This window comes from Falco rusticolus, chromosome 3, assembly GCF_015220075.1.
Source record: "Falco rusticolus isolate bFalRus1 chromosome 3, bFalRus1.pri, whole genome shotgun sequence".
Taxonomy (NCBI): Eukaryota; Metazoa; Chordata; class Aves; order Falconiformes; family Falconidae; genus Falco; species Falco rusticolus.
Window position 1 is genome coordinate 16,919,431 of NC_051189.1, and position 17,379 is coordinate 16,936,809.

A 17,379-nucleotide genomic window follows, 5' to 3' on the forward strand; every position below is an offset into this window, starting at 1 on the left:
CTGTCAATTCTGAGTTCACAGTTCTTTGTCTGTGATGATTGATGACAGCACACACATGATACGTATAAGCCGGGTAAACACAGAAAAGCAATGATAGACTAAGGAGTATGACTTATTGTTTTGATCCTGCCCAAATTCTTGAATCTCCCAGATCAATCAATAGTACCAATGAAGCCTAAAAGAAACTTTAAAAGCAGGAGGAAAAAATATTTAGTGGTAATTATTTCAGATAGCATACAACCTTTGGTAACTTTCTCGGCGCTTTTCAGTTCTACCTGGAGCATAGTGAAATCCTCTAGAACAGGGGTCCTCAAACTACGGCCCATGGGCCGGATATGGCCCCCCAAGGTCCTCAATCCGGCCCCCGGTATTTACAGACCCCCACGCACACACACCCCCGCTGGGGGCTGGGGGGGAAACCAAGCAGCCGCAGATGACTGCCTGCCCCTGCATCTGCGCACTGGCCCCCTGGTTAAAAAGTTTGAGGACCCTTGCTCTAGAGGTTGCTGTGTAAAGGCATTTAGAAGCCCTTTACATTTGTTTTTTTGTATTCGACATGTTCAAAGTTTTGGGTTTATCTTTTTTTTTTTTTTTTTTTTTTCTCATCTGTAGCCAAGCGAGCTGATGCCCAAACTGAAAGAAATGGCAGCTACAATGGATGGGTTCCATCGATCCTTCGAATATATCCAGGATTATGTCAACATATATGGTTTAAAAATTTGGCAAGAGGAAGTGTCTCGTATTATTAACTACAATGTGGAACAGGAGTGCAATAACTTCTTAAGAACAAAGGTGCTAGTCAAAAGCAAGTAAAAAGTTGATAAAAGTCTTGATTATTGGATGTTAAAGCTTGTGACTGATGTAGCATGTGAACCCTGTTGCACACAGTCCATACTGTTGTGACTTCAACTAAATGCGACAACTACTGTATAAAACAACTGCCCCCAACTTTTTCTGAATTATTTCAGTATCACCACTGTATTAGTTGTACATAAGAGCAAAATACCCCCAAAACAGTATTTTAGTATCTCTTGCCAGTGAAGAATATCCTTTCTCTTTCTCAAAGAAAACAGAAAATAATTACTGAATCACAGGAGTCCTCTCTGTATCTGTTGTTAGCCACAAGAATGCAGGCTTAGCAAGACTGCAGTACTTACAGTTTGTTGATATTTCAGAAGTGGTGGAGTGAAAAGATCTGAAGTTTAGTTAACAAAATGGTGGCTAGTCTTACTGCAGAAAGGAGTAGATGGATTTCTCACCAGGAGTACTGGTAGTTCTCTCAACCTCCACACTTACATTCTGCTTGTATTTGTTTTAAGATTCATTCTTCCCTTTGCTTTATTTTGTTTTTCTATAGTGTTCTGCTGTGTGTATTTACAATATTGTTTTACAGTGTACTAGTTTTACCTTAAACAAAAGGAATAAAATTTCTATAGTGAATTAAAAACATGCAGTTGTAACACTGCAGATTACTCTAAAACTTATTTTTCAGGTTCAAGACTGGCAAAGCATATACCAATCTACTCATATTCCTATACCAAAATTCACACCTGTGGATGAATCTGTAACATTTATCGGTCGGCTTTGTAGAGAAATCCTGAGGATCACAGACCCAAAGTAAGTATAGTAAGTTACTGTAAGTAAGTACTGTACTGTACATGTATTACATATATACATGTAAAATGTGGTATTACATACTGTTGTATGTAATAAAACAAGCTTGTATTACAGCACCATGCATTGGATTGTTCCAGTTCCCAACATATACAACAAATAGTTTTCCCTCCGCTGTCATGTCACCCTCTTTAAAACCAGATTTACCCAGTCCATCCTGTACAATTTAATGTTAGTCTAGAAAAGCTGTGGGTTTAGTCTAAGAAGGAACACTGTATGTTACACACATAGAAGAGAGATAAAAGCGAAGGGTGACAGAACCCTTGAGGAGAGAGAAGTGACTAAACACCTGAGATACTCAGAGAGTCTTTCTAATTTCTGCATCATTAAGGTAACTCATTGCTCACGTTATCACAGGAACTGTCTGCAGCTTATTCTGAAGTGGTTGTTTATTTAATTTTTCCTCAGAATCACATGTTACATTGACCAAATGAACACCTGGTATGATGTCAAAACTCATCAGGAAGTAACCAATAGTCGTCTCTTCTCAGAGATCCAAGATACTTTAGGTACCTTTGGTCTCAATGGTTTAGACAGGCTGCTGTGTTTCATGATTGTGAAGGAGCTGCAGGTAATTTTTGAATTTCAGTTTCCCGAGATCATAATGCTTTTATTGTTTAATAACTTCTAGAGAAATTAAAAAAAAAACTGTTAATGTTTGAAATGGTAAATTGAAATCAAAAGCATTTGAAAAATGTGTGTTCAAACCCAAAAGTAAGAATTTCAGTTATGGATATAATTATGAAAGTTGGTACTCTTGAATAAATGGTGCTGTGTAACACCAAATTATGTGTTAGATTAAACAGTGGTTTGCAAAGAATGCCTTTTGAAGGTAAGCATTGTGTATGCTTAAAAGTTGATCCCAGGTCAACTTCTATTTTTCTGTCTAGACATGAACAAATTAGATTGTTTGGGTCTACCACGATATAAATAAGGTATCAGTTCTATGAAATTACTTTTTCCCTAATACCTCCAAGTGAAACCACATTTTTTTGTTTTCTGAGAAGAATCCAGTCCTAGCCTGGTTAAAGATTTAAGGAAAATAAGTATTGATGAAGACAGTTCTTCCTCAAAAATCAAACTAATAGTTGTCTACAGTGGGTATTACATATTGATGAGGGGGATCTGCTAATTGTCCTTACGCTGATTAACATAACTCGGAAAAGCACGAAGTCTAATTTAGAGGATCCTTCAACTCTTCATCTGTAGAAATATTCTTTCACTGCTGTTAAAAAATGTGGCTCTTGTTACCACCAAGATTAAGCACGGACTACATATATGAGGATTTTACTTACTTATTTCTTTCTTTTATTTAGAATTTCCTCAGTATGTTTCAGAAAAATATACTGCGTGACAGGACGGTACAGGATACTTTAAAAGCACTTATGAATGCTGTCAGTCCTCTCAAAGGAATTATAAGTAAGTGCATACTGGTTAAGATGGAAGAAAGCCGTTGTCTTTGTACACTTGCATTTATTTCTCTTCTTACTTTTTCTGGGTTTTAATGCCTCACCCTTTTTGTTTTCTCAGCAAATTCAAATAAGGTTTATTCTGCAGCAATTGCAAAAACTCAGAAGATCTGGACAGCATATTTAGACTCCATAATGAAGGTAGGTTTATGTGACTTAGCGATACACAGAATTCACTCTTAGGCTCTTTGGTTATGTACTTGAATCTGCTTATTTTACGATGTTGTATTATGTTGACCTGGAATTCTGTAACGTCACAAGTGAAGCAGGCATGGATTTGCAAGAGCTCCAGAGCTTTGTCTGTATGGACAGCTCACACTCCACAAAGTACTTAGCACAAAGATTCATATGTAATAGTTTGCCAAAAATGGAATCTGGCACTGGAGATCTGATCTGGGAAGACCGAGTTGTTGCTCAGTATCAGGAGCTCTGAGACTCCCCACAGCGCCTTGGGAACGTAGTGTACCTAAGGCTGAAGGCCGGAGCCGGAGCCGTGCTGAAAGCTTAAACAAGCTGTCCCATTAACATGTCTCTTTATCTTGTCTCTGTAATGGTAATTTGTGACCAGTGGTTTTCAGAGTGCTGTGAAGAGGAAAGGTCGGGGAAGGAAGGAGGAGGGTGGCTGCAACAAGCCCCCTCTGATGGTTTTTATGCCCACCATTGCTGACCCTAAGGTCTAGGGAGAGGTGGGCAAAAGAGTTAGAAGCATTTCCACTTACCGGTGAAAAACAAGCAAGCAACTGGGATTTTATACCTGTTACCTATTCAGTGCCCTTTTCACACTGCCTGTATTTGCTACCAGAAACTACTCCTCTCTTTTGACTGCACTGCACAGTTTGAGTCCGTCAGTTCTGGCTGCAGGCAGTCTGAATCAGTGCCCTCCTAACCAAAATGAGGAAGTAGCTCCAAACCACTATGTACGTCCCTGCTTTGAGCAGCCCTACAAAGGCTGTTAGGTGAAGTGAGGACTTTGTGCAATCTATTTCACTGTAAACTGATACTCATGAAGCTTTTCCTTAGTTTGACTTTTCCTTCTTTGCATTCAGTATAACACCCCGTCCATTTTTTTGTCCGTTTGTTTCAACAGGTTGGTCAGATGCAGATTTTAAGACGACAGATGACCAATGAATTAAATTTTTCCTGCAGGTTTGACTCCAAGCATTTGGCTGCTGCTTTGGAAAATCTCAATAAGTAAGAAGCAAAATGTGCTGAAGAGCTGCATGTATCACTGATGTAATTGTTATTGACTCATCAATCCTTAAAATCTAAATTACGGTAAAATATGGAGTCTGATTGTATTCAGGTTTTTATTGATGAGTATTTGAATCCAAACAAAAACCTTAAATATAAATAACTTGGCAAGTAATTTGTATGAACATCCTAGTGGACAGCGCAGCTTCTAATTGCATGTGGGTATACTTGGATTTGAGCTTATATTTGGATGAGAAGAAAGAACAGTGAAAATGTGTGGTGCTGATTTTGAAGCAGACATGTTGTTTGTAAAAAGATATTCAAAAAAAGGTGGTTTACTCTTGCTTGTAACTATTTAATGTAAAAAATCCAAAGACACAAAACCTGTAATGTGACATGTAGTATCGTGTAAGGTTTACTTGGGGATGATTTAAATATTTATTTAATATAATCAATTTATTTTCCTTTTAGAGCAATACTAGCTGACATTGAAGCACATTATCAGAACCCATCACTACCTTATCCCAAAGAAGACAACACACTTTTATATGAAATCACAGCTTATCTGGAAGCAGCTGGCATTCACAATCCATTAAATAAGGTCAGGTTTACATTCCAGTGCCTGGTACAGTTTGCTTTTTCTAACGTATCGATTATTAACTGAGAAAAAAAAATCAGTATGTGGAAGAACTGTGTTCCTTTTTTTCTTTTTTTTCACACAGATCTACATAACGACAAAACGCCTGCCATATTTTCCCACTGTCAACTTCCTATTTCTCATTTCCCAGTTTCCGAAACTTCAGTACAACAGAAATTTAGGTATTGTATAAGTTGTTGTTATATATCTATATATATTAGTGTGTAAATCTAATTAAAACCTATGTGAAATTATCTGTAGAGAAAACAGTCTAATGATTTGCATAGAAAATACTCAGTTTCTGACTTTAGTCCATCATGGCCCAGCAGGTTCGTTGTACTACTGAAGCCAAATACAACACGGTAGGAAAGAGAATCCGAACTCCTGACTTTCTTGTTCTATCCTATGCCTTAGTTAATATCATTAAACCATTTGCTATGGAAGAAAGGCAGTTCTTTTTCTAGTTTTTAATTTTTATGTGTGGGCGAGCGGAAGGGGAGGCACCACAAAAAAACTCATGAGAGTATATTATATAAATTTGCCTCTGCTATGAAGAATATGTTCTGTTTTATAAACGTGTTGTTTTGTGGGTTTTTTGCTGTGCAGGAGTGGTGTGCAAGCGGCCAGCTGATCAAATTGACTGGCTTCCGTTAGTTCTGGGACTCCTTACCCTGTTGAAGCAGTTTCACTCAAGATACACAGAACAATTTCTGGCTCTGATTGGTCAGTTTATTCGTTCAATGATGGAACAGTGCACCAGGTATCCACGTTTTGCTTTTTCCCTGAGTACCACCTCTGTGAAGAGGGCTTCAGTAGAAGTATCACTGCTGTTTCAGTATGTGTTTCTAGTAGAGTATATTTTGACATAATAATAACAAAAATATATTTGACTGAATATAAAATTAAAATACTGTTTCTTTCTTTAATGGAACCACATGGTATCTAGTGGAAACTGTGTCATTTGAAGGCAGGCGTTTTCATGTAATTTTATCTAAATAACTGATGGGCTAGTAAGAGTATGATCTTCATGGTGGTTTAATTTTAGCCAAAAGATACCAGAAATGCCTGCTGATGTCGTGGGTGCCCTCATGTTCCTGGAAGATTACATTCGCTACACAAAGTTACCAAGAAAGGTAAGAAAGAATTCCATGTCTCCTGTATGTAGTACTGAGCAGGAGTCCTGTGTAGATGAGCTAAATCTTGGTTTATGCTGTGGTTATGTACTAGCAGTCTGATCACACGTACCTGCTCTGGAACATGGCAGCATCTGTAAACAAATATCCCAAATAATGGACTCGTTAACCTTGTCCAAAAAGCAGTATTAACCCTCTTCAGATGTTCTGTTGAAGACTGCGAAAAAGAAATACAGATGAAAAATCTGTTACCTGATAGGAATGAATGAACACTGTTAAGAGGTCATAAGGAATTTTTACCCTGTACAAACTACAAATCGTGTTATTTGTGTAGTTTGTGTAATTATTCCTATATTAGTCATAATATCCTTACGGAAAAAAATATTTTCCAGAAAATACAGAGAGGAATATGAAATACAGAAAGGATTTCAACTTTGGGCAGATTCAAGAAGAATCTGTTCCATTTAATCTTCAAAGAATGTCTATGTTGCTGGGGGGCTTTGGGAAGGGAAGAAATAAAATAGAAGTTCTGAGATGTTGCAGAATTAAGTAACAATAAACTTAGCAGTGTTCTAAATGCAAGGCAAAAAGTTGATTAGCAAGCCTAAATTTTAGTGAAACACCATCTCCAGTCCTTGACATCCTTCCCTTTCTGCCAAAGCATGGCTTCCCAGGCAGCTGCTTTATTTCCTATGCAAGGGAAATTCTGAAAGTCTGGGCATGGAGAGAGACTTTATTTTAGGGTTAAATGCCACTACCTGCATTTGAAGATGATATATTATTCATATGTGGTATTATTAATAAGTCATAATCCCACTTGCTATAGGCTGTACCTCAATAATTCTTGAATAAGTCATTTCCCAGCTAATACTCACAACAGAGAGAGAGAGCGAGATTCTTCTAGTTTCTTTTTCGCGGCCCACAGTGCGATGTAGTAGCAAGTCCAGGTGTCAGTCTTGCAGCTGATACACCTGGTCCCTGTGCCAGCTTCCAGGTCAGCCCGGCGCTGTGTGGAGAGACAGCAGAGAGGGCCTCAGCGTTCCTCCAGTCTCACACAGTACCTGTGGGCCCAGCGATTCCTCCCAGCCCCGGGCTTGCCTGAGCTGCCTGGCATGGTGTTCCTTCCTTGCTTGGCGCACCAAGCGAGAGCACGTCCGGGAGCACATCCTGAAGGCGGGGTGGCTCAGGACATTAGCGCCGTGTGCTTGATTCGTAGGTCAGACGTGCTTGTTGATGGATGAATAGAGCATGCGAATGAACAATGAAAATCCCTAACCACGCCTTCCTGTTTACTTCAGGTTGTTGAAGCACACGTGCCTAGCTTCATTTTTGATGAATTCAGAACTGTTCTATGAATATGGAGAAGGACCAAGTCTTTCCCCCAAACCTGAGAGGAGGAGTGGGGGACTGGGGATGAGATGAGTACAGCTTTTCAGAACTGTATCTTTTCTGTGCTTTAAGGCAGTACCTACAACTGCCGCTATGAAACGTAACCATCAGCGCTAGTCTACATAATTAACACTTGTTGAAATCTTGGCATGATACGCAATCTGTATCTCATCCGAACACTGTACATTTTGTACTGCACATTATAAATGCTGTATGTAATTGTTTATGTATAAATCATGTAGGTTTTTGTTCTGAAGAACTATTTGTGGAAGTTTGACTTTTGTATCGCAGATGAACGAAGAAACTGGAAATAAAGGTGTTGGATAGTTTGCCAGGACTGATGATTCCAAAGTGTCAATTTTCCTGTTAAAAGAACACTTTGTGAGGATATATGTACAGTGAAAGAAGGTTTGATGTCTGCCTCTGTACTACACAAAGTTAATTTTCCTCTGTAGAGGACAGAAAAATAATTAAATAGCCACAGTTGAAAAGTTCTGTCATGGTATTCAAAGGCAAAATATTTCTTCCAGTGCAACTGTAACATGATTAATGGTGGGGGCAAGGTGTTTATTCGTACAACTCTCAGTCCTGGTACGGAACCTTTTACACCTGGCATAATTTTCTTCCTAGGGGCTGCTGTGGGAAAGTCAGTAGGGGATGTTATTGTGTCACTGGTGGTATAATCAGCTTGGTGATTATCAGACTGGAAAAGAGGAAGCAAATGCAGCAGCAGAAGGAAGGTTTACTCCGAAAGAGGCATTTATAGCGCAGCTAAGGCAGGCTGGAGGGGCTAGGCAGCAAATTGACTCCTTGTTTAAGAAAGGAAGAACAAAGGAGGAGGGACAAAGGGAAGTGCAAAGCCTCAGGAACGCTGGTCCCATCTGTGTTACCCCTCTCTGCAGTGAAGATACATCTTCTTCACCCGCCCCTAAGGACCCCAACCTTTTTCCCTGGCAGCAAGAACAGGGGAGGTGCAGTCCCACTCCACTACAGCTGATGAAGGGGTCTGGCCAGGGAGATGGCTGTCCATGGCTTCCATTTGTACCACCCTGGAGCCAGCATAATAAATAACAGGTCAGGGCCCCACTGGTTACCGGTACAGAAGCAGCCCTAGTTCACAGAAATCGAGCCTATTACTACGAGAATAAATAGATGAATATTAATTAATTTGGGAGGGGAGGTGACTTGGATCAAGAAAACTTTGTAGTCTTACAACTAACAGGGTACCCACAGTTTTGGGATCAAGCAAATGAAGTCCAGTTTTTAGGCATCATCTGGCAAGGAGCCTGCAGGATTATGGAAACAAACAAAACTTCATACAGCTGAGCCCCAAAATCAAGGTTCATGTGCAATGCTGTGTACGATTACTGGGGTACTGCTGCCGGTTTGTCCCTACACTAAGCACAGGTTTTTAAGGTTGAATACAGCAAGAAAGAGGGACCGGTTTGTATGGGGAAAGATGAAAAAAGAGCTTTCGCACAAGCCCAGCACACTGCCTGCCCTGCGGCTGTGCTGGGACCTAGGCAGCCTTGCAAACCTTTTGAGCTGGGCATCCTCGTTTCTGGAGATGACCTTGCACATCAGAGTTTTGGGCTAAAAGGTGAAGGAAGGCTGCAACCCCCTGCCCTACCCACACACACGTACCCAGCCACCTCCCCACAGCAAAGTACGTCAGGGGACGAGGCGGTGGCTGACAGGTGCTGCCTGTGGTCCTGCCGAGCGAAGCCTGCTCAGCAAGGTGGGGTAGAAGCCAGTATGCGGAATTAAGAGCCATGCTCTTGCTATTAGAAGAGACCCCCACCACCACTCCCGAGTTACACGCTGCCTGCCGGGTGGTACGTTATCCATTAACTGCCCAGGTTAGTAGCAAGTGGACAGCTGGACAATACACAGGAAACCAAGGTGTGGGGCCAGGATTTATGGAAGCCCTTAACCCAGAAATACCTGGATTTACACCTGTGAGTTTGATGTGCTGATGCTTGTGTTGCCCGGGGTGTTGGGGAAGTGAGGAGCACAATGACGCCACAGCTGATCGATCAGGTCAAATTTGTAAATTAAATTCTAGAATAATATGAGCAGACTGGCACAGCCAACACTCCTCCTATTTCTCAGCGCTTTAAGGTGAGAGATTGAAAGCCTCGGGAGAAAAGCTGCTAGAAAAAGGAAGAGGACTGAACTCTCTGATGGTTCCTGTTCACCTGATCCCTGCCTACTCTTCACAGCACTGGGCTGCTCCCTTCTCGTCTCCGCTGGTTTGTAATTAGTTCAGAAGCTCACTGTCAGGACTGTCCAGCACACCCTCCTGCTCAGAGCGGGGCAGCTGGTGCTGGGGGCCACGGCCAGTTGGGTTTTGAGTATCCCCAGGATGGAGATGCCACAGCTTCTCTGGGTGACCTGCTCAGTTGTTTGACCACATGAACAGTGAAAAAAAGTTTTTTCTTAGAGTTAAATGGAGTTTCCTGTGTCTCAGTTTGTGCCTGTGGCCTCTTGTCCTGTCACTGGGCTCCATCTTCATTACTCCCTCCATCCACTGCATATTTATCTACATGAATAAGACCCCCCTGAACCTTCTCCAGGCTGACCAGTCCCAGCTGTCTCAGCCTCTCCTTGCCTGGCACATGCTCTGAACTCTCAGTCCTCATCATGGCCCTTCAGTACATCCCTGTCTCTCTTGTACTGAGGAGCCCAGGACCGGACACAGCACCCAGACATGTCTCACCGGGGCTGAGCAGAGGGCAGCATCACCTCCCACAGCCCGCTGGCAACGCTTGCCTGGTGCAGCCCAGGAGGCTGGTGGCCACCACTGCAGGAGTGGACTGATGTTCCCCAAGAGCCCAGGGCTTTTTCTGCCAGGTTGTTCTCTAGCAGTTGTCCCTGTGCCTGGGGTCATCCCTCCCCAGGTGCTGGACTTCACGCTTCCCTTTGCTGTTCATGAACTTTCTGTCAGCCCTTTTCTCCTGCCTGTCCAAGTCTCCCTCCGCTGCGTCTAGCCACTCCTCGTGGTTTTGTATCACCTGCAAACAGGCTCAGGGTCCACTGCCCAGGTCATTAATGAAGACATTAAACAGTGCTTGCCCATGGGGTGCACCACTAGTGACGGGCCTCCAGCCGGACGCTGTGCTGCTGAGCACAGCCGTTTAGCCAGCTGGTTAAGTTGGTTTTTCCCTTTGTAAATCAATGCTGTCTGCTCCAAGTCACCTTCTTGCCCTTTGTATGTTTGGCAATGGTTTCTAGGCCTACTTGCTCCATCCCCTCACCAGGGATCACGGTGAGGCTGGCCGTCCTGCAGCTTCCCTGCTCCTCCTTGCTGTTCCTGAAGACAGGAGCGGTTGGCTGCCATCCAGGCCCCAGGATCACCACCACTGCTCACAGGGCATTGACAGCAGCCTCACGCTGACACCTGCCAGCTCTCCTTGCACCCAGGGGTACATCCCACCAACTCCCACAGACTTCTGTATATCCACAATGTTTAAATACGTTCCCCAACCTGGTCCTCCTCTGCCAAAAGATCAAGTACCGATCTGTGGGGTTCAGCGCCGCTGCAGGTGTGTTTCACCTGACCCCAGTTCACTCTTTGCGAAAGCAGAACCTGTGTCCCAGTAACTTGGCTTGCAGGGGGAAGGGTTTTAACGTGCCAGCAACCAGCTCCGTTCAGGAGTGCAGCCCTTCCCTCCCCAGCAGGCAGAGGCTTGCCCAGCGCCCGCCTCCCTGCCCATGCAAGGGCTTTGGCATGTCCCTGCCTGCGGCAAATGAAGAGACGGGACGCAGCTTGATGCAAGCAAATGTCAATTTATTGTACAGAAGCACGCGTTTTTATACACTTTCAGAAGCTGCACGTTTTAAACTAATTGGTTCTTGAAGCTAAGCATTGCCTACTAGGCAATCCCTGATTGGTGGTTAACTACCAGCAATTAACCGCAAGGTGTTGCCTTTCCTTGGCGCCAACCTTGGCGCCATCCGTCCCCCACTCCCCTGTGCTCTGTAAACATGCCCCATCATGTTAATTGTTGTCTAGACAAGCTCGAGCACATTCCCCTCAGCTAACTGATTGCCACGCGTGGTCCTAGTTTCCAGACCACTCCTGCACCTGCCGGCCAAGACACAGGTGGGCTTCCCTGCCACAGCCTGTCCGGCCCCCACATCGCCCTCCAGGTGGGCACCACCAAGGAGAAGGCCTAGCTGAGGTCAGCCCCATGGTGTAAACCTCAAGAACCGCACTGGGCTCCATCTTCTCAGCAGCTAAGGAGTCCAGGCCACACGTTACCAGGGGCTCAGGGTATCAGCCCCAGCAGAGACCAGATGTAGTGCAAACTGCTACAGCTGCACTCCTGCACCTATGGCAAAGAGAGTTTGGCTTGGAGCTGATCACTTTATGCTATAAAAAGCTGTAGCCCCCCTGCCTCAAACCCACCAAGCACAGCAATGATCTCCCCCTTGAGCGGGGACCCCTCTCCAGGTTACTCCTCGAGGCTGAGGGACCCCTTACCCTGTATCTGATATCTATAACAAGGTAAGGACATTTTACATTAGGTCTACAGGTATATTGTATACTAGCAACATTTATACAGCCAGCTTTTATTACAAGTGTAGTAAATAGTAGGCAATAGTAAAGAGATTACTGCCTAACCACCATCTAAATCATCATTTAAGCCATTGTCAAATCACTCTTTAACTACCATTCAATTACCGTATAATCACCACTTGATTACATGTGATTTTCATTCTGTCATCAGTTAATTACCATTTGATCATCATCCCATCATTAATAAAACCATTTTAGTTAACGCCGTAACACGGACTTCTCTTAATAATTCACCTGTGAGACCAGACAAGCAAAGGGAGATATACAGCAGCAGGAAGGGGGAACGCAATGGTAAGATCGCAGGGAAAAAAAAAGAGGTAGGGGGAAACAGGGGAGGAGGGGAGCGGGCATCACCCAGTATTAACCTCCCACCCATGCTAGGAACACGTACTCTTACTTTAACAGGTAGGAAAGCAAAGAGCAACAGAGGAAGAACACAAACGGGTGTCAAACTATTTTTTCCCTATTTGAATTTATTTTTAAGCTTTTACTTTAGAAAACTTTAAACTTTCCCCAAAGCAAATACAAATATCCTGTCCCCACCACAGAAGTACAGCTTCCTGAAAATGGTTACGATAAGTTAAACCACACAGTTTACACATTAAGCTAATGCATTAGGGCTTTTGTTATTAATGCAATTATTTATGACTACACTTCAAATTTTAGCTCCTCTGAGTCACGCTGAGCCCTGTTGTGAAAGCAGATTACGAGGGGCTGTTCCATAGCAGTGTAAATTACTGCTGTGACTCAGCAAGCAGAAAAATCAATAATGATACTATTAAGGAAAACGAGGGTTCCCAGGCAGACTAGAAAAAAGCTCTGGAATATTTGTAATTAGTTTCTGCAGTTGAAGTAGCTTGTGAACATCGGCAGGCATCTTTCCTGTGCTCTATTTCATCACAGTATTCCTCAGCAGGGAATGTATCCCTGCATTTCTTCTTTAAAACATGATACGACACTAAAATTCTCAATAATGCTTTATGAAAACCTGACTCTGAACTAATCTGCTTTGGGATATAGCCACGATGCCAGAGTGAACCAGCATTCCTCCCTGGAAATTACCCTCTCACGCTTTATTTGGGTAGAGCCCACCAGTGCAGGCATTCCCTTTCACTTCAAGCAGGAACAAACCAACCAGTACGTAGCATGCCACAGGAGTCAAAATGCAATTTATGCCATTTTTAATTAAGATGCTTAACTTTAACTCCTGTGGCTCTTCAGGTAAAACCAGGAAAAAATTATATTCAGAATAATGATAGAGGTATGACACTTTCTCATCCTTCCATAACCAAAATAACTAGAAATCCACAGAAAGCAAGGCTTCCAGCTTTCACATTTTGTATTTTTTAAAAAGTAACAATAAATAAGGCAATGAAAATCCAGTTATATACAAATGAAGTAACATCACACAACACTCTCCATCTTAAAATCCTCCAGCTATAAAATTTTTGTCGTGCAAGAATTAAGTATCAGACATGAATTAAAAAGCTAAGTCCTTGTCTCGCAAGAAACCTTGCTGAGGCTGGGGCTCGAGAACAAGCTGGCCATGTTGTGTCGCTGAAGCTGCTGCAATCGCCACTGCGAACCCTGTTCCCACCCGGCAGCAGCAGCGGGATTCTGCCTCCCGATAGGGGGTCACATCCCACCACTGCCCGCAAACCAGAGCTGCCACGGCTGTAGCTCACCCTGCAGCCAGTTCCACCGCAACCTGTTTGGTTCCCACTAGCATCGGTGGGAATTAAGTTAGTAGTAGTACATTGGAAACAGAATTCTCGCTTCACGTTCTAGTGCGAAACAAAAGACCCAATCTATTGCACTTACTCAAGTTTGGCAGCTGCTGACAGTGCTGCCTCCCAGCACCATTATCCATTGCGTAATTGGTTAACCAGACCCAGGAAAGCTCATTAGCTGGCTTGAGACAAGCTTGACTACAAGACTCGCACCCAGATACACCCAGGGGATGCTCGCATTTACTCAGCCTGCACCTTAAGAGGGCATTTGTAACGCCTTCCCGGGGAGTGGAGCCATCTATCACTTGCACCTCCACCCAGGACAAGAATTTCCATCAGGACTTTTCTAGCATTAAAAAAGAACCGTGCCCTGGTGCAGGACTCCCTCCCGGCCATGCTCCCCAGCGCTGCAATGGCTGTACAAGGACAAGATTGTGAAGCCTCAAGCATCTTACTGGCTGAATCACACAGGGCTTTTGAAACTGCTTTTATACACCAGGCTAACACGGATACAATCTCATTTCTGCATGCTTGTGTCTTTTAAACCTTTGAATGCTGTGTTCCTCCTTATTTTGAAAATAAGCGCTTTCATTTACTTGCCCAAATATAACCAAATAAAATCAAGATGATCCTTTCTACAGGCATGTCGGTCCTTAAAAGCAGGTTTGAAGGATATTTTTAATGTGTGCAGCTCCCCAGAATATTGTACCAGAGTATCAAAAGAATCATCTTGGCAGCATCGGGCAGTGGATGACTGGCAGTGCAGACATCTGAGAGGAGAAAGGCCTTACTGTTACACGCTTTAATTTATCTGATTATAAAGATGGTATGTGATAGGTACCTGTGTAGGCACTATATGGAGCAAGCAGAATGACGCTGGGTCATGGTGATGCGATCAGGCACATGAAAACAAGAGACCTCCGATTTAAATGCCCCCAAGCATTTAATGCCCCAATAACATCTATATGCACTATCTGTTTCCAGATGTCATCAGCAGGAGAAATTAGCTCTGGCAAGATAAAAATGCAGACACCAAATACATTATTGAGAGACAGAGCGGCTCCACGTATGCTCTATAGCAATTAGCAAGGGCACTCTGGGTACAAAGGAAACCATGGTAAGTCAGCATCCAGCTTCTACCACCATGTAATTACCTGTGGTTACCAAGTTACCGTATGGCGAAACCTGAGCCACAGCAGTGTTGCTGTGCAACTCACAGTTGGCAGAGATAAAGGCAACTGGAGTAGAAAACACGGGTACTCGATCTGATTCCTGCCTGGTGATGGCAGGAGAGATAGAGACTGTGAAGAAAACTGCAGTGTAGGCAGCAATCATTAGTCAGCAAAGCTCTCTGGCATGGGGCAAGGTTGCAGGGAGCACAAGTGACCCCCAGTGTCCCACGGCAGCCTGTGGCAGAAGCTTCTCCCACCTCCTGTTGATTCTCAGTTGGAAGAGGAAACTCGCCTAGAAAAAGCAGTATAAGGCTCAAGGTTAACAGAATCGCCTGTGACCACTCCAGGTGGTAATAAGGACTCAAGAGAAGATGAAGGCAGGGACACCTGAGAAGGTTTCCTCCACTTGATGGTGTATCTGAAATGCTTATGGGGTTTATGTGCCTGCAACAGGATGTGCGTCAGAATGTGATCATTGTCAACAAAATGCATTTCAATCCACCATCTCAACCCACATTTCCAAAAGCAAAGCAAAAATTAGCCAAGGTCAAAGCACATCCACCACATTCTCAAAATAGCAACCCATTCCTTGCTACCAGTGTCCTCTTCCACAAGTTTCCTCCGGAAGACACAAGGACAAAGCACTTGATAAAATGACCGCTGTCCTAGGATGGAAAACTGAGGCAGAAAATATATCTGGTTGTAGGGAAGGTGGTAACGCTTCATAACATAAAACCTAAATAGTAGGGTTTTATTTATGCTGAAATATAGGTGAGGGACACGTTTATGCTGTACTTTCCACACAAAAAGTATACGAAGCAGTTGTTGCTGGGCTCAGCCCTGTGCCCAGGAAGCCCCATGCAGATACCTGGGTCCAGGATCTCAGCATTCACTCCACAACTTCATAAAACATGTCAGGACCCACCCTGTGGTGCAGGAACCACCTGGCACAAGCACGGCTCACACCTCAAACACGACAACCTGATCCACACAGGGCTGGCAACGATCCCTACTCCATGCTAATCCCCTTCCCCTCCAAATGACACCCAGGAGGTGCCTGGGAGGTCACAAGGTGGCCTGTGCCAAGAGCATTATGGACAGAGCGCTACCAGTGAAGAGGGACAGCCAGCTGTGGTCCTGCTGTGCCCCCCAGTAGAGATGAAGCCTCCGTGCCCACAACCCACAGCTGGGACCATGGTCCTGCACCCCTCTCCAAGCCCCCCCTTCCTCTCCTGCCATTAGAGAATCCAGTCTTGTAGCCTAGAAGAACCCATAACGTCAAACCCATACCTACGGTACTGCTGTAAGTACGGAGACAGCAGTTAGGAGAAGTTGATATCTGTACATACACTTCTGTATACTTTTACTGGACAATACAAATTTTCAGGACCATATAGATATCAGCCTCTACGTTAGGGCTGTCAAACAGCCATACCTGGGAAGACAGCGTTAGGATGCCCGTTGCCTGAAAAATGTGCATCTCCTCCGAAGGAAGCTAGCTGCATCACAGAAACCTGCAAAGTAATCGTGTACGAGTGACCTACGGGTAAACAGGGTGCGGAGCTAAAGAAACCCCAAATGTTCCCATGGAAAAAAAAAAAATAGCCACTGCAATAGCATAGGTGGAACCGCTTAAAATCCCGTATGAGAAATGCAACGCACCCCACTAAATTGTCTGGGTGCATCCCCAGAAGCGGTCGCTACACAAGTACCTATTGCCTGTGCCAGTATTCCAGTATTGGACCTACGGTTCTGCTGTTTCTGTTTGGCTGGCCTGGTAACCCCTGCTTGAAGACCAGCTCTAAAACCTGGCTGTGGCACCAGAAGCCCCTTCTTCCATGGCTCCTCACTAGCTCTGCCTTCAGAAAACACCACTGGCAAAGGCTCAGCGCTCCACCGCGCAGCTCCTCTCGCCTCCGCCCGAGGCACGACTAGCTCCTGCTCTGCCACACCTCAGCCGGTGCAAAGGCTCGTTTCCTGCAGAATTGTGGCGGGTTTCTTGCTGTAGCCCTTCGCTGACAATTCCCAACATGCTCTTTGACTGCAAACTGCATGGGAGCTTGGAGAGGACCAGTCACGGTGCTTCCAGGACACTCACCGTTGGGTTCTGCTATCACGATGATTTTTCTTATTTATGCTGCTTTGCTTATATTAACATTGGATTTCAGTTACTATTTAAAATTCCCTGTCAACTTCTATTTTCAGTACCCCAAATAACTGTATCTCAGCAAACTCTGCCGTGCTGCTGTTCACTATGCACAGCACAGGAGGTTGCCCAGCTCTTTGGAGCTCCACAGGGACTCCAGGAGCTCAGGAACTGCTGACGCTATTTTCCATGTAGTACTGTCATGCTGAGCAAGCCAGAATTTCAGGACGCATAATTTATCAGCTGCCTCTATTTA

General features: G+C 44.0%; 1 protein-coding gene across 1 annotated transcript in view; it reads left to right on the top strand.

The window, feature by feature from the left end:
* Window positions 1-7,830, top strand: part of WASHC5 (WASH complex subunit 5) — a 28,667-nt gene extending 20,837 nt beyond the window's left edge. Inside the window, exons 19-29 of the mRNA XM_037378739.1 lie at window positions 613-792; window positions 1,493-1,617; window positions 2,083-2,245; window positions 2,991-3,093; window positions 3,205-3,284; window positions 4,231-4,334; window positions 4,806-4,935; window positions 5,057-5,153; window positions 5,578-5,731; window positions 6,017-6,104; window positions 7,403-7,830. Coding sequence (XP_037234636.1) covers window positions 613-792; window positions 1,493-1,617; window positions 2,083-2,245; window positions 2,991-3,093; window positions 3,205-3,284; window positions 4,231-4,334; window positions 4,806-4,935; window positions 5,057-5,153; window positions 5,578-5,731; window positions 6,017-6,104; window positions 7,403-7,459 — 1,281 coding nt within the window. The 3' untranslated portion in view covers window positions 7,460-7,830. The remainder of the gene's footprint in view (window positions 1-612; window positions 793-1,492; window positions 1,618-2,082; window positions 2,246-2,990; window positions 3,094-3,204; window positions 3,285-4,230; window positions 4,335-4,805; window positions 4,936-5,056; window positions 5,154-5,577; window positions 5,732-6,016; window positions 6,105-7,402) is intronic.
* Window positions 7,831-17,379: the final 9,549 nt, after the last annotated feature.